At 43.3% G+C, this 24,164-nt stretch overlaps 1 protein-coding gene across 7 annotated transcripts in view; it reads right to left on the bottom strand.

The window, feature by feature from the left end:
• The window catches only part of MAMDC2 (MAM domain containing 2), an 80,664-nt gene that overhangs the window by 25,276 nt on the left and 31,224 nt on the right, over positions 1-24,164 (bottom strand). For 6 of the 7 annotated variants that reach the window (XR_014502952.1, XM_083403436.1, XM_083403441.1 and 3 more), the window contains 6 exons: positions 23,973-24,057; positions 22,197-22,334; positions 8,129-8,385; positions 6,751-6,844; positions 2,506-2,652; positions 855-1,120 (listed from right to left, as the gene is read on the bottom strand). Coding sequence is in view for 6 of the 7 variants with exons in the window: in XM_083403436.1 (XP_083259562.1) it covers positions 855-1,120; positions 2,506-2,652; positions 6,751-6,844; positions 8,129-8,385; positions 22,197-22,334; positions 23,973-24,057 (987 nt within the window). In the remaining variant the exon portion in view is untranslated. The remainder of the gene's footprint in view (positions 1-854; positions 1,121-2,505; positions 2,653-6,750; positions 6,845-8,128; positions 8,386-22,196; positions 22,335-23,972; positions 24,058-24,164) is intronic. The other variant, XM_083403439.1, reaches the window with a different exon arrangement.

Below are 24,164 nucleotides of genomic sequence, written 5' to 3'. Positions count from 1 at the left end.
CTTCACCTCCATCGTCCAGCCCAGACATTGAGGTCCAGCACCGAGGGCCTTCTGGCGGTTCCCTTGCTCCAAGAAGCCAAGTTACAGGGAACCAGACAGAGGGTCTTATCGGTATTGGCGCCCGCCCTGTGGAACGCCCTCCCACCAGATGTCAAGGAAATAAACAACTATCTGATTTTTAGAAGACATCTGACGGCAGCCCTGTTTAGGGAAGTTTTTAATGTTTGATGTTGCTTTATTATTATTATTATTATTATTATTATTCCGTTGGGAGCCGCTCAGAGTGGGTGGGGTATAGATAATAAATAATAATAATAAGCCTTATTTCATGTAATAGACAAACAATTTGCAGAGAGTGCAGCACAAAACCACCCCTACCAGAAATGCTTGTGCTAATGGAGACTTATCAGTGCTCAATTATTCCACAAGTAAATAATTGCAGCCCCCCTGTCCAGGCCTTCAAGCAGCCAAACACAATAAGGTTGCCACACGACTAGGCAAAACTATATTGTCCATTATTGGCTCCTTTCTTTTTTACAACCCAGTTGTAGGGTTCTCAATAGGAAAGTTTAAATTGAGGTGAACCCTATAGCAAAGAGGGAGTGGCTGGTGTCTCTCCTTCCTGGGAGGGGTGCTCATATTGTATCCAATTTAAATATCAAATTTTGGTTTGATTAATTGGGAAATTGCCTTTAGAACCAATTGCTACTCAACCCATTTAGTGGCTAAATCTTTATCTGTGATCACATTCCCATCTGTCAGGGAAGTTTCAATGGAAAATAATAGAAGGGGAGAAATATCATGCCTTACTTTGGAACCCTGCAACCTGACATACAGAAATTACTGGTCATTACCTTGGCAGGCATGGGCTTTTTGAAGCTGATCTCCACTTGCGTCCAGACTCCTCTGGGAGTTTCCAAGACAGACCAGATTTTCTCTTGTACCACATGGTTCTCTTCAAAGATGTAAACAGCCAGGGCATCAGTCATTTTGAAAAAGCCATATAAGGCATAATAGAACCGCAGACAATACTGTAAATTTCCTGGCAAAGTAGTGCTGTACAAACGGCCAATGTACCCAGGCTGTGATGTAAACTTTGTATTCGCTAGCAAGTAGTAACCTGAAAAACAATGCAATGTTAAAAAAGATTTCTGGCCAACTCATTCCATCACCTCATTTTAGGACACTTTTAGGCATTTCATTGGATTCTAGAGTTACAGAAAATTTCCGCTGGCAAAGTTGCAAGTTATAACCATTACTGATTATATAACACCGTGTTTCTAAATGAGTGTTTGAAAGAAAACCTCCCAAATAAGTTTCACCTATATTGCATTTAGCCAACTACCAGGTGTTATTGAAGATCAAGACATTTCAATCTTACAATGAGAGAACTTCTTTCTCTGCAGGAAGCCCTGGCTTCACCAGTTCAGGTGGAGGCTGAGGCCATCCAAGGCCATCCAGGTAAAGGTAAAGGTAAAGGTACCCCTGCCCGTACGGGCCAGTCTTGACAGACTCTAGGGTTGTGCGTCCATCTCACTTAAGAGGCCGGGGGCCAGTGCTGTCCGGAGACACTTCCGGGTCACGTGGCCAGCGTGACATCGCTGCTCTGGCGAGCCAGAGCCACACACGGAAACGCCGTTTACCTTCCCACTAGTAAGCGGTCCCTATTTATCTACTTGCACCCGGGGGTGCTTTCGAACTGCTAGGTTGGCAGGCGCTGGGACCGAACGACGGGAGCGCACCCTGCCGCGGGGATTCGAACCGCCGACCATGCGATCGGCAAGTCCTAGGCCATCCAGACGTGACGCTAAATCACACAACACATTTTCCCCAAGTAGCTCCTCAGTAGATATTAAAGCTCTATTGAACACATTGTTGGATACTGAATTATAGTTTAGATCATATTGCTGTGTCACTGACCATACTCACCAGATTGACAGTGCAATCCTATGCAATCCTATTCAGAAGTGAGTAACACCCACTGAGTTCAATGGGGCTTATTCCCAGGTGAGTACAGACTGCAGGTTAAGCCAGTCTCTATCTGAAGTAGTTTGGTAAAATTCATTTTTACCAGAAAAGCTATTCTGAGGTAAAGTAACAAAGATTCTCATGGCACCTTAAATACTATAGTATGTGTTATGGAAGATAATAGATACCCACTTCACCAGATACATGAAGTATAATCCCAAAATGGCAGGCAGCTTTCCTATTTATGCCAGCTTCTTTCCCCCCCAGAAGGCATTTCACCAGAATATAGTGATGCCTGTTTTGGTGCTCTGGCTTTTGTTTCATGGGCTGCCTATTCTTTGTGCCAACCTAAGAAAAATAGTTTGGAAAAATTGTCTATTCTTTGTGCCAACCTAAGAAAAATAGTTTGGAAAAATTGCTGGGAGTTCCAGAATTCCCACAAAACTTTCATGGCAATGTGCGATTGGGTTCAGAACATTGAGCTACTTCATCTGTATGTTCTGCTTGTTCTTCAGGTTAAGAAGATTTGTCACTTACCCATGCCAGTAGTATGGTCTCCTGGCCTGTACGCATTAGGCTTTACTTTGACCCTGCTCCAGCCAGGGCCATCCTTGCGATCCTGATAAAAATTACACAGATCCTCCTCAAAACTGCAACTTGCCTGTGAAGGACTGAAGGAAATTTCTGAAAGGTAGTTAGGAGAAAGGAAGAGATAAAATGAATTTGCATGGAAATAAGTGTACACAGAGCAATGCAAGCATTAGAACAACAATGCATCAAGACAACAATCCATGTTGTTTTATTTGTTCATTAATGGCAGCTGTGCATATTATCCAAGGCAGACATATGTGAAGACTCTCTTTGGGTTAAGAGGTCCCTCTGCACCCACCTGCGCATATGTGGAAGCCATGCAACAGGGCCACCAGGGGGACGGAGGTCTGCGCATGCCTCCCATGCTCCCATGCAGCCTTCCCACTCAGGTCATCAGTGCAAGTTGTCTGAACAAGTAAGTAAGAAGGGAGGCTCTGGGGAGATGTGTCCAGACCTCCCATTTCACCTAAGGTCCCACTGCCTGCCCATGGCCTTGTGTACACATGGAAACAGGAAATCAAACCAGTGAACCTATGGAGGTCTGTCTCTAAATAAATATGGCAAAACTCAAGCGGATATAAACCTCTCACATCTGTATGACAAATTGAGTCGTCTTTATTTCTTTTAAGTATAAAAAATGACCCATAAAAATAAATAACATATCAAAAAAAATGAAAACTCCTTGAAAATATCATGCTTAAATAGATCCATTTTTGTGTTGTTGCTCCATTTTAAAGATATATGGTAGAAATTAAAGTTTTAAATGTGACAGACCTCTAACATATAAAAAACACACAGAACAGATCCAACATCAGTTAAGAATTACCAGCCTATATCTCCTTAATAATGATTACAAAATATTTGCACACATACTAGCAAATAGATTGAAATGCATATTGAAAGAGTATATCCATGAGGATCAAGCAGGATTTCTCCCAGGGTGCCACATGAAAAATAATATAAGATATGCAATAGATACTCTAGAGCAGGGATTGTCAGCATGGTCCCTACCGCCCACTGGTGGGCGTTACAGGATTCTAGGTGGGCGGTAGGGGGTTCTACGGCACAAGCTGAATCCTCCTTCCATCGAGTGCTGGTGGGCGGTAAGGAAATTTTACCATCAAGAAAGATGCATTAGTGGGCGGTAGGTATAAAAAGGTTGACTATTTCTGCTCTAGAGTATCTAGAAGTGATAAACAAAAAACAGGCAGCGTTGCTGTTTATTGATGCTGAGAAAGCATTCAACAATGTCTCCTGGAGGTTTATGAAAAAACCTGGAGATGATAGGGGTGGGAGAGAATTTCTATAAAGGTATAAATGCAATATATTCGCAACAAAGAGCTAAACTAGTTATAAATAACAATCTAACAGAAAACTATAATATTAAGAGAGGTCAAAGACAGGGGCACCCTTTATCCCCACTGCTATTTATTTTGGTGTTGGAAATTCTGAAGATGAACATCAGAAAAGAAAAGAACATAAGGGGTATAGTTATCGGAAATAAGACCTTCAAAGTAAAAGCCTTTGCTGACGACCTGACTATAACAACAGAAAACCCAAAAGAAAGTGTGTCAATAGTGCTAGAAAAGATTACAGAATTTGGGCTAGTCACAGGTTTCAAACTCAATAAAGAAAAAACCAAAATGTTAGTAAAATAAATATGAGGGAGGAAGGTAGAAAAGAACTACAACAACTTACAGGACTGACAGCTTGTAAAAGAATCAAATATCTAGGAATCTGGATATTGGCAAAGAATATAAATCTATATAAAGACAACTATATACCAACCTGAAAGGAAATAAAAAGAAACTTGGAAATATGGGACAGGTTAAAATTATCATTCTGGGGTAGGATCTCCCCAATAAAAATGAATGTGTTGCCTAAAATGCTTTTTCTATTCCCAGCCATCCCAGTAGTGGACAGTGTAAAACCTTTTAAGACCTGGCAGAAAGATATAACAAGATTTATTTGGCAGGGCAAGAGGTCGAGAATAAGTTATAAATTACAGAGAAAGAGGAGGTTTTGCACTGCCAAACTTAGAGTTGTATCATGAAGGTGCATGTCTATCTTGGATTAAGGAATGGATAATACTGAAGAACACTGACATTCTAGACCTAGAGGGCTTTAACAAACGTTTTGGTTGGCATGCTTACCTATGTTATGACAAAGCGAGACTTCACACAGATTTTACGAATCATGTAATAAAAAGGTCCCTATATGCACTCAGGTTAAAAAACAAGGGTATCTTGGAACAAAAGACACCCTGGTGGTTGTCGCTGACGGAAGCCATAACAGTAAAAAAAGGTTAACATAATGAATGATTGGGTTACATATAAAGAAATTCTCTGTGAAGAAGGCAACCAATTAAAACTCAATAATTTTGAAGAAATAAAAAGTAGAGTGACTAATTGGTTACAGTATGACCAAATACATGACCTATTCAAACAAGATAAAAAAGGGGTTTTAACAAAGAACTTTCAAGGTTTGAAAGAGACGTGATATGCAGTGACGATAAAACACTGTCCAAAATGTATAAAATCTTATTAGAATGGTCGGTGAAGGATGAAGAGATAAAATCTGCCACAATAAAGTGGGCAAGAGATCTACGTCATAACATACAGCTTTCAGATTGGCAAAAACTGTGGAGGGAAGACCTTAAATTTACAGCTTGTTATTCTATTAAGGAAAACTACATGAAGGTCTTCTATCGCTGGTATATAACACTGAGGAAATTAGCAATAATGTACAAAAATAATTCAGATCTTTGATGGAAATGTAAGGAGGCAGTAGAATCGATGTATCATGCCTGATGGACCTGTAAAAAAATGAAGGAATTTTGGGACTTAATTTATAACGAGTTGAAAAAAATGTTTAAAATCTCATTTCCCCCAAAACCTGAGGCATTTCTTTTAGTGATTATTGGGAGGAAGATCCCAAGAGATCTAAATAATTGGAAAAGTGAGACAATACCATCAATAAAAGATTGGCAGATCAAACTGATTGAATACACCGAGATGGATAAATTGACAGGACGGAGAAGGGATCAAGCGAAACAAAAATTTAGCAAAGATTGGAATACATTCTCCACTGTGGAGAATTACAATTTTTGCCTGGTTTAGGTTCATTGTAATGAGAAACATCTAAAAGTAGTGGATAAGCTGGTCACCAACAATCTATATTCACAATGATATGCATTGGACAAAGAATTCTAAAAGAACCAAGTAAGAAGGGGAGGGAAGTCATAGGTAATTAGAACATCAATAAGTCAAAGAATAAAGAATATATTTTTGTTTTTTATTTATTATGATTTAGAAACAGTTGTACAGTGGTACCTCGGGTGAAGTACTTAATTCGTTCCGGAGGTCCGTTCTTAACCTGAAACTGTTCTTAACCTGAAACTGTTCTTAACCTGAAGCACCACTTTAGCTAGTGGGGCCTCCGAGGTACTACTGTATTTTTCGCCCTATAAGGCGCACTGGCCCATAGGACGCACCTCGTTTGGGGGGGGGGATGAATAAAAAAAAATTATTCCCCCCCCAGCCGCGGGGCTGGGGAAGCCCGAGCTTCCCCCGACCCCAGCCCACAGAACAGGCTGCCGCCTCAAGCCTTGCGCGCCCGGTGGGACCTCCCACTGGGCGCGCAAGGCTTGCGGACATCTGCCCAAAGCACGGGGCGTCCTCCGGAGGGCACCCCGTGCTTCAGGCTGCCGCCCGCAAGCCTTGCGAGCCTGCGGGAACTCCCGCCGGGCGCGCAAGGCTTGCGGATAGCTTCCTGAAGCGTGGAGAGCGAGAGGGGTCGGTGCGCACCGACGCCTCTCGCTCTCCAGGCTTGCTTCAGCGAAAGCCTGCATTCGCCCCATAGGACGCACACACATTTCCCCTTCATTTTTGGAGGGGAAAAAGTGCGTCCTATAGGGCGAAAAATACGGTATTTCTGGGTTAGCAGAGTAACCTGTAACCTGAAGCATATGTAATCTGAGGTACCACTGTACATCAACAAGAAATTGAAACTTTATATTGTGATCTTATGTTAAGAAAGCATTTCTGTTGTAAAAAATCAATAAAGATGAATTGTTATATATCCACATATATGGAGAATACCAAGAGCACAGTTTGGCCTGCATCATATTTTTCTGTGATAAATGGCACCTGGATTTTAGCAAATCAGAAAACTCAGGGAGGAAATTCATACCTGTCCGATTGCTGCAGAAAACGGGAGAGAAAGAAATGTCATCAAGAGCAATATATCCCCCATTCGCACTGTTGAAAGCAACTTCAAAAATCACCTGGAAACAAAACCCAAGTAGAGAAACTTCATTGTTGTACCAATCATTCATTAATTAATAGCTTAATAATGATAGTTTTATTATTTCATTGCAACAAAGCTACGTAACTCCCAATGCCACACATGAGAGGGAATGCTTGAAACTACACCCTCCAGGTGTCTGGCAGGAGGACGGGACATGTGGAGAAGATGCCCGTGGCTTGGGAAAAAGCCTCATGGGCCAAATTAGATCCTTGGCGGGCTTAATTTGGTCTGCAGGCCAAGGTTCTTCATGCCTGTTTCAGGGGCAGGTGTTCATATAACTCAAATAAAAGGCAACTAATGACCAACAATGGCAGGCAGTTTGATATACAGTAGTGTATACAGACTGCTCTGTGCATACATCAGTTTGTGTAAGATTTCATAAGTGCACACCATATGTACAGCATAATGTGTGACAATTGCACATGCGTCTATTTGCCAGCATTTAACTGTTGGTAGTGAAACTAAACCTGATTGTGCTCATAAATAGAAATACGTGTATCTATCAAAGTTCAAGGTGATTTTCTTATAGAAGAAATCCAATATGAATATTCTTTTGGGGAAAGTTTGATACAAGGGTTAGAGTGTTGTTCTAAGACCTGGGAAACCATTGTTCAAATCTGCCATGAGGCTCACTGTCACCACCATGTGTCACTATATTGAGTCAGTTACAGTCTCTCAGCCTAACCAACTTCACAGAGCTGTTATGAAAATAAAATAGGGAGAGAGCTCTTTGGAGAAAAGTTAGGCTATAAATATAAAAATAATTATTAAAATAGATAGTAATTATTTTGGGATGGACCCTTAAACAACATGTGAGTCCATCAGCATGGGAAGACCCCTCCCCACCCTGAGCCATCACAAGCCGTATGGTCATTCCATGCAGAACATTGTGAAGAAGGACTTTCCACAAAGCTGTCTGAACTGCACTGATCACCCATAATTTTTCTAGGGTTCATCCTAGAAATTGATCATATCTTCTAGAAAAAGCAATTTATTCTATTTAGTATATTAATACACTGCTTAATGCATCAAGTCCGTACACACACTCCATGGCTGCATGTTAAACATAGTTTTCACAGCAATATTGGAGAGAGAGCAATTTGTCAGAAAACATCTACTTCCAAGTGGAACATTCAAGTTGCATGAGTTTTAACTATTCATATTGAAGAAAAGAGAATGGCGTAAAAAAGTCACTTTCATCTGATAGTACTTTTCAAACTGTAGAATATGCAAGTGTGCAGCTCAGTGTTTGGAGCCTTACCTCCATTGGATATGGGGCACTGAAGTCAACTTCTCCTAAGACCCAATCCTTACTCACAGAACCATCTGCTTTCCAAAGTTCTTCATAAAAGCCATTTATGTCTCTCATGTAGACGGTGAATACAATTCCACTTTCCTGCTGCACTTGGTAATAAAAGGACAAGCAGCCTGACATGGGAGTTGTTGTCCTGGGTGAGACCAGCTGAGCCACTTCCTGGAAATGTTTGACATAGAGAGAGTCCACATACATGTAATGACCTAAAATCCAGAGAAGAAGCTTCTTTTAATGCTTAATGAAATGGCTTCTGCAACATATAAACAGTGGGAAGTAAATTGGATGTGTTACTTTTTATAAACAACAAATACTGAGCATTCTACTTCAAGTTTTTCAGGAATGCCAGTTTAAATATTGGGAGCATTATGGGAAGATGCCAGACACAGTGTAAAAATGCAGGCGATACCAGTTTTCCTGTTCAGGTTGGCTGACAGAGGTGCCATCAAGAAACAAAGAGACAGCAAGAGTAACAGGCCATTAAGATTAATTGACAATGCAAATACTGTCCCCACCCCCATGCGTGGCCAGAGACAGGAGAACTGGGAGGGGGAGGTTGACATGATGTAACCACAGGAGAGAACAGTGGCATTTGCAGGAGTTTTATTAAAAGAGCAAGAAGGAAGGAGGGACAGAACTCCATGTGGGATGCTGGAAGAGGCTTCATGGAGAAACCTGGGTGCATAGCTGGCTTCTGCTCTGGACCCAAGCTTGCTGAAGCCATGGAAGACGCAACAACAGGCACCTTGAGGTGCAATGTTCTGCACTCCTTCCATCAAGGCTCAGGTATAAATATGTGTAGTAGTAGTAGTAGTAATAATAATAATAATAATAATAATAATAATAATAATAATAATTTATTTGTACCCCGCCCATCTGGCTGGGTTTCCCCAGCCACTCTGGGCGGCTTCCAACAGAATATTAAAATACAATAGTCTATTAAACATTAAAAGCTTCTCTAAACAGAGCTGCCTTCAGATGTCTTCTAAAAGTCTGGTAGTTGTTTATCTCTTTGACAGCCCTCTGCCTGGTTCCCTGTAACTTGGCTTCCCACAGTGAGGGAACCGCCAGAAGGCCCTCGGAGCTGGACCTGTGTCTGGGCAGAATGATGGGGGTGGAGACACTCCTTCAGATATACTGGACCGAGGCTGTTTAGGGCTTTAATGGTCACCACCAACACTTTGAATTGTGCTCAGAAACGTACTGGGAGCCAATGTAAATAAACCTTACTTCATAAAGACACTGTAGCCTCTGTTATGTCCTGCTTTTCCAGCCAAAACACAACCCTGGAACTCCCTGGAATCCTTTTAGTTCTGTGTCATACAGCATATCATCCAAACAAACCTTGGCTACAGGTCACAGGTAATGAGGAGAGAGCTTAACCCAGATCCCTGGTTCAAACAACAAACTAAGGTTCCCCCAAAGCTTCCTGGGAACAGTTGGCTGTTATAAGTGCCGGGAGTTGTTAAGAGACCCTGGTTCCCCTCACAATACTACAGTTCTCAGAGTTCCCTATGAAGAGGAATTGATTGTTAAATCATTCTGAGAAATTGTAGTTCAGGGAGGGTAACAGGGGTGTCCTAACCTCTAACAAACTACAGCTCCCAGAACTCCCTGGGGGCAGCAATGACTGTTTACAGTGGTATCAGAGTGCATGAAATGTATGGTGTGAATGGCCAAGCCCAACTCTGGTTTAGCTGCCCCACCATGCTGACCTGAAAGGACCAAGGAAGACCAAAGCAGCTACCATCTCCTCAAGAGCCAGCAATTTGCACTGAACCATCGTTTGGCTTGTGACATGACAATGAGACCACGGGTACTGGTTGATGGACTAATACATATGCAGAAAGGCGATCCATTTAGATTTTCCACCTCAGGCACACATACAAAAATACTGGGCCAGACTGACCTAGTTAAGTACCACGGCTGCTTGTAGTCTCAAAGTTAAAAAACTATTTCATTGAGGAGATGGGGTAAAGAGGGAGAGAGGAAAATATCAGACATTAGTCAAGCTAACGTGCATAAAAACTGTGGGGCTAGATACTAAAACAACAACATGTTTCATCATGAAAAGTTTTTGTGTTGTATTGTGTATACTTGTTGCTAGGGAGGAATTATACAACAGTAGCAGAAGTAACTGGCTCATTTTTTCAAACTGTTAACTTTTAGTTATTGGCCACTTCTCTTCTGGATTATGAAAAGACTTGGCTTTACAGTGGGTGCCTCTTTTTATGGTGCTGGCAAACTCCTGCTTCCCGATGCATTTCCAACACAGATTTTATGTTGACCATAATTCGATCAGGACATCTTTTTTCCCTTCTTTAAAGGTGCAACCAATTAGTAAAACCTAAGCCAAATTATATGGAACAATTTTGTCCAAAACCAAAGCATAATGCTGGATCGAAAAAGATTTAGAAATGTCTGGGCTATGTGTACTCAGCACCAAAAAGTGTGACCAGTGACCACTGTCCAGGCAAGGTGCTGGGGCCACTTTCTACCTCTCTGGAATTCTAAGAACTCACTCACCACCTATTTACTCTTTTTCCCTCTATGGTGACCATTCTTGTGGGAGTTTGTTGCAATATCCATTTCTAATTCTATACACAGAAAGTTGTATTCTGTGACCATACAGAATACAAAGACAGGAGCTCGATTCGTTAGTATTTACCCAAAGTAAATAAACAGATCTTTATAACTAATTTTCTGCATTGATAGGTTATAATCAAGTATCTGAACCAGAGTACAATATGTCTTCAAAACTAGCCCTGAGATATCCCACTTCTAGTATTTTTCATTGTTAAAATGTGTTTTTAGTGCAAAAGGTGACAAAGAACTATGCTATATTACCCTGTGTTGATAGAACATCAAATAATTCAACATGTCTTTAAAATGCAGTTGTTGTTGTTGTTGTTATTATTTATTGAATTTATATACTGCCCTATATTTGAAGATTTCAGGGCAGTTCACATAAAAGGATCAGGGTATATAAAATAAAAATAAAAGCAATTACCCAATAATAGCACCCTCCTCCAAAAGAACCACATTTTAAAAGGGTATGGGATGTTGATCAGGTCAACCCAAGGCCTGGTTTCTGCCCAGCACCTAAAGGTGTATAGTGAAGGCGCCAGGTGAACTTCCCAGGGGAGAGCATTCCACAGAGAGGGAGCCACTGCAGAGAAGGCCCATTCTCGAGTTGCCACCCTCTGCACCTCTCAAGGGGGAGGCACACAAAGGAGGGCCTCGGAAGGTGATCTCGGGGTCCAGGTAGGTTCTTATGGAGACAGGCGGTCCTTGAAGTATTGTGGTCCTGAGCCATTTAAGGCTTTATAGGTCAAAACTAGCACTTTGAATTGGGCCCAGAAACTAATCGACAGCCAGTGCAGTTGGACCAGGATTGGTGTAATATGCTCAAACCGTCTTGCAACCTGGCCGCTGAATTCTGCACCAGCTGAAGTTTCCAAACTGTCTTCAGAGGTAGCCCTACGTATTAGACATTGCAGTAATCTAACCTTGAGGTTACCAGAACATAGACAACAGTAGTTAGGCTACTGTTACTTATGAGCCAGCTCTGTAAATTATTCCTTTCCTCTTTCAGCATCATCGAGCATTTAATGTTTCCTGCTCTTCAAGCAGCACTTCAAGCACTCTTCAACTCTAGCACTGCCTTGGAGCAGTGCTAGAGTTGCCATATATCTGGGAAATCCCGGACATGTCCTCTCTTGGGGGGCCAACATGCCCATCCGGGGGATTTTTAAATTTTAAAGGAAATGTCTGGGTGTTGGGGGAGATTAAATTTGTTGTTTATTTCTGAATTTCTTTGGCTTGAGCAGTTTGGGCTCAGGCTGCTCTGCACGCTGCAGCCACTGCCAGCCCCAGCCAAAGAAAGCGGCTGCAGGTCTGGTCAGTGGCGTAGTGTGGGGGGTGCAGGGGGGGCCGGCCGCACCGGGTGCAACATCTGGGGGTTAGGGTTAGGGGGCGCAAATCCACGGGTTAGGGGGCGCAAATTACTTGCCTTGCCCCGGGTGCTGACAACCCACACTACGCCACTGGGTCTGGTGGCACTGGGCCCCTCCTTCCCAGCTTGGGCTGTTCTCTTTTTTGCTCTTTAAGATATAGCAACCCTAAGTAAGTGCCACGCATTTTAACAACAGCAACAACAAAAAGGTGCCAGGACTGCGTACCCTTGAGTGCTGTCTTGGAGTCTGGAAGAAGTTTATGATAATAAAACACCTCCTCCTAGCCTGTGGCGCTTCATCAATTCTATAATCAGTGCTGAAATAAATGTCAAAAATCCCTGGAAAATGCATTATTTCTTTGCTTGAGGTAAAAAAATGGTTCTCTTTCTACAAGAGATTATCACTACATTGCGCTATTTCCCCCATATAAGTTCTTTTTTTAATCTTTATGTGGTCTCGGCAGCCACTCCCAGTCACCAGTCTAGCTGCCGCATTCTGGATTAGTTGTAGTTTCTGGGTCACCTTTAAAGGTAGCCCCACATAGAGCGCATTGCAGTAGTCCAAGTGAGAGGTAACCAGAGCAGGCACCACTCTGGCAAGACAGTCCACAGACAGGGTGTCACCTGCATACCAGATGGAGCTGATAAACAGCTGCCCTGGACACAGAATTGACCTGCACCTCCATGGACAGCTGGGAGCCCAAAATGACTCCCAGGCTGCGCACCTGGTCCTTCAGGGGCATGATTACGCCATTCAGAACCAGGGAGTCCTTCACACCTGCCTGCCCTGTCTCCCCAAAAAAGTACATCTGTCTTGTCAGGATTCAACCTCAATCTGTTTGCTGCTATCCATCTTCCAACTGCCTCCAGACACTCACACAGGACCTTCACCGCCTTCACTGGTTCTGATTTAAAAGAGAGGTAGAGCTGGTATCATCCGCATACTGATGAACACCCAGCCCAAACCCCCTGATGAACTCTCCCAGAGGCTTCATATAGATGTTAAAAAGCATGGGGGAGAGGATAGAACCCTGAGCCACCCCACAAGTGAGAGCCCAGGGGTCTGAACACCACTTTCTGGACACGGCCCGGAATGAAGGAGCAGAACCACTGTATAACAGTGCCCCCAGCTCTGTTTTGAAAAAGAAGAAGAAAAAAGAACGAATTCCTATGCCCCACAAATAACCCAGAGATGAATTCTAAATAAAAGAACACATTCTACTCATGTAAAAACACGCTGATTCCTGGACCGTCCACAGGCTGGATTGAGAAGGCAATTGGGGCACATCTGGCCCCCAGGCCTTAGGTTGCCTACCCCTGCTCCAGATGGATGTTGTGGTCAATGGTATCAAAGGCCACAGAGAGATCCAGCAGAACTAGGAAACAGCTTTCACCTTTGTCCCTTGCCCGCCAGAGATCATTGACCAGTACAACCAAAGCAGTTTCAGTCCCATGATGAGGCCTAAATCCCGACTGGAAGGGATCCAAATGGTCCGCATCCTCCAGGCGTGCCTGGAGTTGTTCAGCAACCACTCGCTCAATCACCTTGCCCAAGAATGGAAGATTTGAGACTGGGTGATAGTTGGCCATACTGGCTGGGTCTAAAGATATTTTTTTAAGAAGCGGTTTAATAACCGCCTCTTTCAGCGGGTCTGGGAAGGCTCCCTCACAGAGAGAAGCTTTTATAAGCCAGGATGGGCACGGATCAAGGAGACAGGTGGTTGGTTTCACTAGTCCAAGCAGCCTGTCCACATCCTCGGAGGTAACAGATTGGAATTGATCCCACGCAACTTGACTAGACAGGACTCTAGTACTCTCCTGCCCTGGCCCTGCTCCCACAGTGGAGTCTACCTCTTCCCGAATCTGAGCAACTTTATCTGCAAAAAAACTTCGCAAAATCATTGCAGGAGATCATGTGGCCCGTACTGGGCCCAGATGTCGCAGGTGGTTCCGCTAAATTGCGGATCACCTGAAAAAGTCTCCTGCTGCTGTTTTCTGCAGATGCAATAGAGGCGGTGAAGAAGGTCTTCTTCGCCGTCGCTATCGCCACTTGGTAGGCTCGACATTGAGCTCTAACCTGTGTCTGGTCAGCTTCAGAATGAGTTATCCACCACAGGTGCTCTAGCCGTCTCAGCGATTGTTTCATTGCCCTCAGATCCGTGGAAAACCACGGGGGTGTCCAGGCTCCATGCAATCGGAGAGGGCGCTTCGGAGCAAACAGTCCATAGGCCTGGTTAACTCCACAATCCAGCGGGCCACCAGGGAATCGGCTGAAAGGTCATCAACATGGGATAAAGCAGCCCCTACCACTCTCTTGAAATCATTTGGATCCATTGAGGAGCGGGGACGGACCATCCGAATCGGTCCCTCCTCCCTGCAGAGGGGAAGGGTCGCAGAGAAGTCCAGTTGCACCAGGATCTGACCATGGCACTTCTTTCATTTCGCTTTTACTTAATGTCAGATCACCAACACCCATAGAGGTAAACACCAGGTCTAAGGCTATGGGTTTGGCCAAACTTATTCAGGGACAGCCCCATGGAGGCCATGCTTTCCATGAAGTCCCAAGCAGCCCTTGTAAGGTCGTGTCGGCATGGATGTTAAAATTCCCTAGGACAACCAAACTAGGTGTCTCCAGGAGAACATCCGCCACAACTTGAAGCAGCTTGGGCAGGAAATCCTTGGTGCAGCGGGGAGGTCGGTACACTAGAAGGAATCCTGTACTGCCCCTATTGCCCAGCTTCCAGAACATGCACTCAGAGAACTGGGTCTTCCCAATAGGATGCCTGATGCAAACTAATGACTTCCTAAAAATCACTGCAAGGCCTGGGTTGCTGTGCGTAAGAGAAACCTGGTGGACAAGCAGCGGCAAGGACAGGCCCATCTGCTTCATCCAACCAAGTCTCTGTCACGCATGCCAGGTCAAGTCCTCCATCCATGATCAAGTCATGGATGGCAGTTGTCTTATGAATCATTGACCTGGCATTGCACAGCAGCACCTTCAGGTCATGTGGGTCTCCCTTGCTGATTCCAGTAACCGTCTGGTCAGGACCAGACCCGGAGGCAGGGATAGTCTGGTCTTAGCGTAACTCCTCCTCCTACCCGTGATCACGGAGATCAGTTGTCCCAGTGCATCCCCCCCTGTGGAACCTGCCCCAGCCATTTTGTTGGCTGGGACCCACTCCCTGGCAGCCCTGACCCCTCCCCTTAAGAACAAAATAAAACCTTTAAAAACAAACAAAAAACACACACAATAGAACAATAAAACAATACAAACAATTATATGAAAAACATTTTAAAAACTTAAAATTTAAAATTCAGTTGTCATTACTTGTTAATTTTTTAAAAAAATCATGCTTTTTCTGTTTGTTCAGGGTATATCTCAACTATGCAGGAAAAGAAAAATGCAGAAAGAATCATCCTAACATAAGGTTGCATATATTATTTGCGTCTGCCAAATAACGTTCTGCAAACGTAGCTGTGGAACTCCCTTTTGTCATCAAAAGATCACATGAAGAAAGCAGAATTTGCTGAATGAGCAAAAGTAGCCTCTGGAGTTGACATCTGCTCTAGTTTTAGAGCAAAATGCATTGCATCTGCTGCACTCAGTCTTTCCAGTGAACAAATATAATACTTTGTGGTTTAACATCTCTGAAGAAGCCTCTAATTTGCCGTCTCATCCCTAGATTGTGAAACAGCAGAAACAAACTTCACAGGCAATATAAACTTTTGTAGGAGAAAAGATGACATGGCCCTCACTTTCTCTTTTGTGAATGTATTTCTTATTAGGGCTACAACATGCCAGAATAATAGAGACGGAGGGATCCCGAAGGTTATCTAGTCCAGCTCCCTGCAATGCAGGCATCTCAACACTGCTCTGTTTATTTAGTAGATGCATTATTTGTAACCAAAAATATATTCTATTTTCTTCTCAGCATGGCAGAAGGTGGCAAATTCTTCTTAAAAAGGCAAATCAATAAATACAATTCTCTGAATGTTTAAAGAGGCCAGAAATTCTACTTCTGGTCAAGTTGCTTCAATTTAAAATGTTTATCTTTTAGTAGTAAACGAAAAGGAAGAATATTCTTCTTTCACTATTTATTTTGATGTGTTTCAGGCTTTACTGCAAAGACTCAGAGTGGTGGCAATTTGTTTTATTTTACCCTTAGGGCACATGAAGGGAGCTTCATGAGTAAGCCTGTGAGTTTCATCTCACAGACATTTAGACTGCTTTCCTAGATAGCAAATGTGTATGTACATGTAGTAGTAGTAGTAGTAGTAGTAATAATAATAATAATTTATTATTTATACTCTGCCCATCTGGTTGGGTTCCCCAGCCACTCTGGGTGGCATCCAACAAAATATTAAAAAATACAATAAAACATCAAACATTAAAAACATCCCTAAACAGAGCTGCCTTCAGATGTCTTCTAAAAGTCAGGTAGTTATTTATTTCCTTGGCATTTGATGGGAGGGCGTTCCACAGGGCAAGCACCACCACCGAGAAGGTCCTCTGCCTGCTTCCCTGTAACCTCACTTCTCACAATGAGGGAACCACCAGAAGGCCCTCGGAACTGGGTCTCAGTGTCAGGGCTGAACGATAGGGGTGGAGGTATACTGGGTCTTTAAGGCCGTTTAGGGATTTCAAGGTCAGAACCAACACTTTGAATTGTGCTCAGAAACATACTGGAAGCCAATGTAGGTGTTTCAGGACTGGTGTTATGTGGTCTCGGCAGCCGCTCCCAGTCACCAGTCTAGCTGCCGCATTCTGGATTAGTTGTAGTTTCCGGGTCACCTTCAAAGTTAGTCCCACATAGAGAGTATTGCAGTAGTCCAAGCGGGAGGTAACTAGAGCATGCACCACTCTGGCAAGACTGTCCGCAGGCAGGGAGGGTCTCAGCCTGTGTACCAGATGGAGCTGGTAGACAGCTGCCCTGGACACAGACTTGACCTGAGCCTCCATGGACAGCTGGGAGTCCAAAATGACTCCCAGGCTGCGCACCTGGTCCTTCAGGGGCACAGTTACCCCATTCAGGACCAGGGAGTCCCCCACACCTGCCCACCCCCTGTCCCCCCAAAACAGTACTTCTGTCTTGTCAGGATTCAACCTCAATCTGTTAGCCACCATCCATCCTCCAACCGCATCCAGACACTCAAGCAGGACCTTCACCACCTTCACTGGTTCTTATTTAGAAGAGAGGTTGAGCTGGGTATCAAACCCTCTGATGATCTCCACCAGTGGCTTTATATAGATGTTAAAAGGCATGAGGCAAGAGGACGGAACCCTGAGGCTTGTGGGGTCACAAGTGAGAGCCCAGGGGTCTGAACATTCATCCTCCAATACCTCCAATAGCCAGCACGTGTAGACACAAAGTCAGAAACGCTAAAGCACAGAATGAACTCAGGCTTGCTAGAGAGGTTAAAAGCAACAAAAAAGGCTTTTATGGGTATGTCCGTAGCAAAAGGAAGAACAAAGAAACAGTGGGGTCACTCAGAGGAGAAGATGGTGAAATGCAAACATTTTTTGCATTTCAGTTCAGAAAGGGCTGAACTCCTCAATGCCTTCTTTGCCTCAGTCTTCTCTGATAAAGAAAACAATGCCCGACCTGAAGAATTTGGAGCAAATGATTCAGCAGAGGAAACACAGCCCAGAATAACTAAGGAGATAGTACAAGAATACTTGGCTAGTTTAGATGTATTCAAGTCTCCAGGGCCAGATGAACTGCATCCAAGAGTATTAAAAGAACTGGCAGATGTGATCTCAGAACCACTGGCAATCATCTTTGAGAATTCCTGGAGAACAGGCGAAGTCCCGGCAGACTGGAGGAGGGCAAATGTTGTCCCTATTTTCAAAAAGGGGAAAAGAGAGGACCCAAATAATTACCGCCCAGTCAGTCTGACATCAATACCAGGGAAGATTCTGGAGCAGATCATTAAGCAAACAATCTGTGAGCACCTAGAAAGGAATGCTGTGATCACCAATAGTCAGCATGGATTTCTGAAAAATAAGTCATGTCAGACTAACCTGATCTCATTTTTTGACAGAATTACAAGCCTGGTAGATGAAGGGAACGCAGTGGATGTAGCCTACCTTGATTTCAGCAAGGCATTTGACAAGGTGCCCCATGATATTCTTGTAAAGAAGCTGGTAAAATGCGGTCTTGACTATGCTACCACTCAGTGGATTTGTAACTGGCTGACTGACCGGACCCAAAGGGTGCTCATCAATGGTTCCTCTTCATCCTGGAGAAGAGTGACTAGTGGGGTGCCACAGGGTTCTGTCTTGGGCCCGGTCTTATTCAACATCTTTATCAACAACATGGATGATGGACTCAAGGGCATCCTGATCAAATTTGCAGATGACACCAAACTGGGAGGGGTGGCTAACACCCCAGAGGACAGGATCACACTTCAAAACGACCTTGACAGATTAGAGAACTGGGCCAAAACAAACAAGATGAATTTTAACAGGGAGAAATGTAAAGTATTGCACTTGGGCAAACAAAATGAGAGGCACAAATACAAGATGGGTGACACCTGGCTTGAGAGCAGTACATGTGAAAAGGATCTAGGAGTCTTGGTTGACCACAAACTTGACATGAGCCAACAGTGTGACGCGGCAGCTAAAAAAGCCAATGCAATTCTGGGCTGCATCAATAGGAGTATAGCATCTAGATCAAGGGAAGTAATAGTGCCACTGTATTCTGCTCTGGTCAGACCTCACCTGGAGTACTGTGTCCAGTTCTGGGCACCACAGTTCAAGAAGGACACTGACAAACTAGAACGTGTCCAGAGGAGGGCAACCAAAATGGTCAAAGGCCTGGAAACGATGCCTTATGAGGAACGGCTAAGGGAGCTGGGCATGTTTAGCCTGGAGAAGAGGAGGTTAAGGGGTGATATGATAGCCATGTTCAAATATATAAAAGGATGTCACATAGAGGAGGGAGAAAGGTTGTTTTCTGCTGCTCCAGAGAAGCGGACACGGAGCAATGGATCCAAACTACAAGAAAGAAGATTCCACCTAAACATTAGGAAGAACTTCCTGACAGTAAGAGCTGTTCAACAGTGGAATTTGCTGCCAAGGAGTGTGGTGGAGTCTCCTTCTTTGGAGGTCTTTAAGCAGAGGCTTGACAACCATATGTCAGGAGTGCTCTGATGGTGTTTCCTGCTTGGCAGGGGGTTGGACTCGATGGCCCTTGTGGTCTCTTCCAACTCTATGATTCTATGATTCTATGATTCTATGACCACTTTCTGGACACAACCCAGGAGGAAGGAGTGGAACCACTGTATAACAGTGCCCCCAGCTACCAGCCCCTCTAGATGGTCCAGAAGGATGTCATGGTCGATGGTATTTAAGGCCGCTGAGAGATCCAGCAGAACTAGGAATAGCTCTCACCTTTGTCCCTAGCCCTAGCCTTTGATCCCATGCTACTTGACTAAACAGGACTCTGTCTATTTCTTCCCAAATCTGAGTGACTTTATCTGCAAAAAACTTGGGGCAAAAAACTTACTGGGCCCCGATGGCAAAGGTAGATTGCAAATGACCTGAAAGAGTCTCCTGCTGCTATTTTCTGCAGATGCAATATAGGCAGTGAAGAAGGTCCTTTTCTTCACCATCGCTATCGCCACTTGGTAGGCTCGACTTTGAGCTCTAACTTTGTGTCTGGTCTGATTCAGAATGAGTTTTCCACTACCGCTGCTCTAGCTGTCTCAGCGATTGTTTCATCACCCTCAGCCTTGGGGAAAACCACAGAGCTGTCTGGGCTCCATGCAATCAGAGAGGGCGCTTCGGAGCCAAACAGTCAATAGACCTAGTTCCAGCGGGCCACCAGGGAATCAGCTGAAAGGCTATCAAGGTGGGATTAAACATCCCCTACCACTCTCTGGAAACCATTTGGATCCATTAAGTGGAGCCATCCAGTACATACACACAACACTATGAGTTGGATTTAGTTGGGAAGTTAGTTCTTAGGGAACTTTGTTCAACAAGGCCATGGGTTTAATAACAAAGTCCTAATTGAGTTCAGTAGGCCCTATGGGTGAGTAGACAAGATTAGGACTGTGCTATTAGTCTATATTCACCTCATATTTTTTCTTTTTGTAGCACACAAAATGATTTAAAAATCCAGTTTAAAGTGTAAGAGATGACTAACTTGCCCAAATGTTTTCAAGGGACACAAATTCAAGGCTGGATCCAATCTTTTATATCTAAATAACTTCTGCTGAAATCAACAGAATTATTTCAATGTGTTTTCAAAGCCAATGCCTAGATATAAATTGCTGTACATTTAATATATCAATGATGGCCAGTAATCCAACAGATTAAAATTCCAAGTGAATACAGTTGTACTTCTGGTTACAAATGGAATCCATTCCAGAGGTCCATTCATAACTGGAAACCACTCTTACCCTGAGGCGCCATTAGTGAAAGTGCGCCTCCTGCTGCGCGTGTGCCTCTGGCGTGCGATTTCTGCTCGCATCCCAGGGCAAAGTTTGCAACCTGGAGCAGCTACTTCCGGGTTACCGGCGCTCATAACCCACAGCGTGCGCAACCAGAGGTGTTCGCAACCAGAGGTACCATTGTATTGTGGTTCTGTTTGTGTGGACACATTCTCTCAGACCCATTTAATCCCAATGCAAATAGCAGTTTCTGGGAACAATGATGGTCAGGACTTCAGCAGGAAAGGGGTTAAATTTCCTGTCCCTACCAGGTACGATAACAATAATTATCACACAGCACAGCTGGTGTACATTAAATGCAAATGCATTTAACATTATGTCTAATTTGCCTTTCAGAATGGGAATATGCATCCCAATAAAAATCTGTATCTACATCTCACTGAAAGTAAAGGGCAACATCTGCTTTTGGATTTTTATTTATTATTTATTGAATTATTATTTATTAAATGTGCTCAGGGCAACTCAAAGCAACTTACAACTAATGACAGTAAATCCCACATGATACATTAAAACCAAGAGGACATCCTGAGGCATCTCTTAGTTGTGTCTGTAGTGCCTAAAAGCAGAAGATCCAATCTGCCCCAGAGAGTTTACGTGGTTATTCAATGCTATGGCCCAGAAAAGCCGAAGTCTCCACAGAAATGAAGAACAGGTTTACATATTCTTTCTATTCATGTTTCTTTACACAGTATGTTACAGTTATCACTTTCTCAATGGTGTGGTTCATGGAAGAGAGTTTCTTCATAGTAACAAGTAATGACCAAGGTACAAATGGATTCACATCTTTGGTCAGCATAGGAATTGGCAGTGGGTCTCCAGGGCCTCTTCCAATTGGACTTGAAGATGCTGGGGTTGAACCTAGGACCTTCTGCCAACATCTCCAGGTGTTGTTGGACTACGATTCCCATCATCCCTGACCACTGGCCATGTTGAGTGGGCCTGCTGGGGACTGTGGTCCAACAACATCTGAAGGGTAACACACTGGCTTCCTGTGCTCTACTACAAAGCCTCAGCTTCCTTAAAAAACAGGAGAATCAAGAATTAGCAAAGTTCTAATTAATTAGCAGTGCTAATTAATAATTAGTCTGGACTATATGCACAGTTGACAACATTCCAAAGAAATTGTTTTTGGAAAAATGCCTAGATAAGTCACAGTATCTGAATTTATTCAATGGGAATACAATTAAAAACCTATCAGCCCTTAAAAAAAACAAGCCTGAAAACATTTAGTGAAGATGTAGGTCTCAATTTACTTGGAAAATAGTCAAGAGCAGAGTTGCACTAATGTATGTCATATATGTAAGTATTTTAGGGAGCAGACTTTCATGAAAAACTGTTAACAGATGTTTTCCCCAGAAAAAGTGTTAACAGATTTTTTTTCCCCAGAGGAATGCCCTCTTTATATAAGAAATGCCATTAACTTATTTAGTCTGCATATTCCCCTCCCTTCCCTCTTTCTTCCAATGTACTTTCTAAAGCTGTATGCTATTTTTAAAAAAATCAATTGTGCTCTTATATTCCCATGAGAACAAGGACCCTCATATAGATGAAACAAGAAATGAAAACACTTTTCCAGTGAACAAGCAAATGATCTTTCTTGCTTACCAAACTCATCATCAAGAGTGTGATCTCTTGGAAGGATGGATTGTGAATTTCCAACATTTCCTCCACCAACAAACCAGTTTACATTGGGGTTCCAGCGATTCATAAAACCACACAGATGGTTTTCTTCAAAATTACATTCTGCAGTTGCAAAGCATACAATGAAACTCTGAGAGCATGGTGCACAACCGTTCATTGCACAATATCCCTAAACATCTGGTGCATTAGCGATAACCAGCACAGTCCTTTAATATTTTTTTTAAAAGTATGTTAAACACATTTCTTATTTTATTCACAAAGATATACAAATGTTGAGCCATACTCTCCTCCCACCTGTTACCATCATCACCCACTCATTAAACTTTCAACCAAACTGTCAGCGTGTGGCTGGTTTCTTTCCTTCCAGTGCTACAGGAGAAGCTGTTTGAAAAATTCAAATGCACCATTGATAGGCAATTTTCACTTAATAGCCGCAATGGCTGGAAGCAAATCTATACATTCACATTTCCATAAACTTTGGTGTTTATTATTTTGCTTTCAAAACAAAGTATTTAACAGTTTTGTACAATGCCTCATTATTATACTTACGCGGGTGGCGCTGTGGGTTAAAGCCTCAGCGCCTAGGGCTTGCCGATCGTAAGGTCGGCGGTTCGAATCCCCGTGGCGGGGTGCGCTCCCGCTGTTCGGTCCCAGCGCCTGCCAACCTAGCAGTTCGAAAGCACCCCCGGGTGCAAGTAGATAAATAGGGACCGCTTACTAGCGGGAAGGTAAACGGCGTTTCCGTGTGGGGCTCTGGCTCGCCAGAGCAGCGATGTCACGCTGGCCACGTGACCCAGAAGTGTCTTCGGACAGCGCTGGCCCCCAGCCTCTTTGAGTGAGATGGGCGCACAACCCTAGAGTCTGTCAAGACTGGCCCGTACGGGCAGGGGTACCTTTACCTTTTTTACCTGAGGTTCAAACCACACAGGGAATCAGAGGCAGATTTGGGATATGAAACCAAATTTCCCAAATCCCACATGCAGGCCCATGTCAGCAGGGGGCAGAAAGGGAGCCGGGTACACTTGCTCCAGGCCTCAGAGGCCAGGGGCCCTCATCAGGGACCAGCTGCTTTTTAGTTTGAGTTTATAACTTTATTCTAACAAGAGTCCCATCAAGGGTCTCAGACAAGCTCTGCCCATGGTTCAAGATTCTCAGCAAGACAGAATGGCAAAAGTAAAACTCATCTCCAAATCTGCTATTATAGTAAATTGGATCAGTGCCTCCAAACTTGACGGCTTATCTCAATTGATAAATATGTGATAAAAGTGACCTCTGAGAAGGAGCCCCCCCCTCTGTTCTGTTGCAGTTCGATACCCCCACAAAAACCTCACCAGATCTCACAAGCAACTACAGACACGTGTGAATCATTTCGTCTCTCTCTATTAAGTTTTTTGCCACTGCCATAAATGTTTTGCATCCTCATTTCTTGCATGACAACACCGTGAAGTTGCTCTGCAGTAATTGTTACATCCCAGATATTTTGCTGCAGCAACTTTGCACTGGTGCAACATTCCCTAGACAGGTGAGAGTAATTAGGCTGTTGTTCAGTTTAAGATAAATAAAATGTTAGTTACAATACTTTGACCTTATTCTGGATTTTTAAAAAAATAATAAATTGCTACTAAAACAATCTGAAGGAAGATGTTAATGTTATACCAATGTGAGTTAATGTTCCCAGTTTCACAGTTAAACACCAAATTTTCATTTTAACTAGAGCCGATTATTACAAGAGTCACCTACCTATACAGTAGCCAGTAGTTATCTTAATTTCAAAAATTGCTATGCTGGCAAAAATATCTCTTCCCAAGATGCCTTCTAGAACAATCTACAAAATAAGACAAAAACAGGAATTTAGTGCTAATATTTTTCATAACATTTATTAAAATTAAGGAAGCAGCAGAGACCTCAGTTTTGGAATTAAGACTCTACAAT

Source organism: Podarcis tiliguerta (assembly GCF_965153285.1).
Source record: "Podarcis tiliguerta genome assembly, chromosome: 11".
Taxonomy (NCBI): domain Eukaryota; kingdom Metazoa; phylum Chordata; class Lepidosauria; order Squamata; family Lacertidae; genus Podarcis; species Podarcis tiliguerta.
Note: the sequence above shows the minus strand (reverse complement) of the source record. Positions and strands in the feature narration are given on the sequence as shown.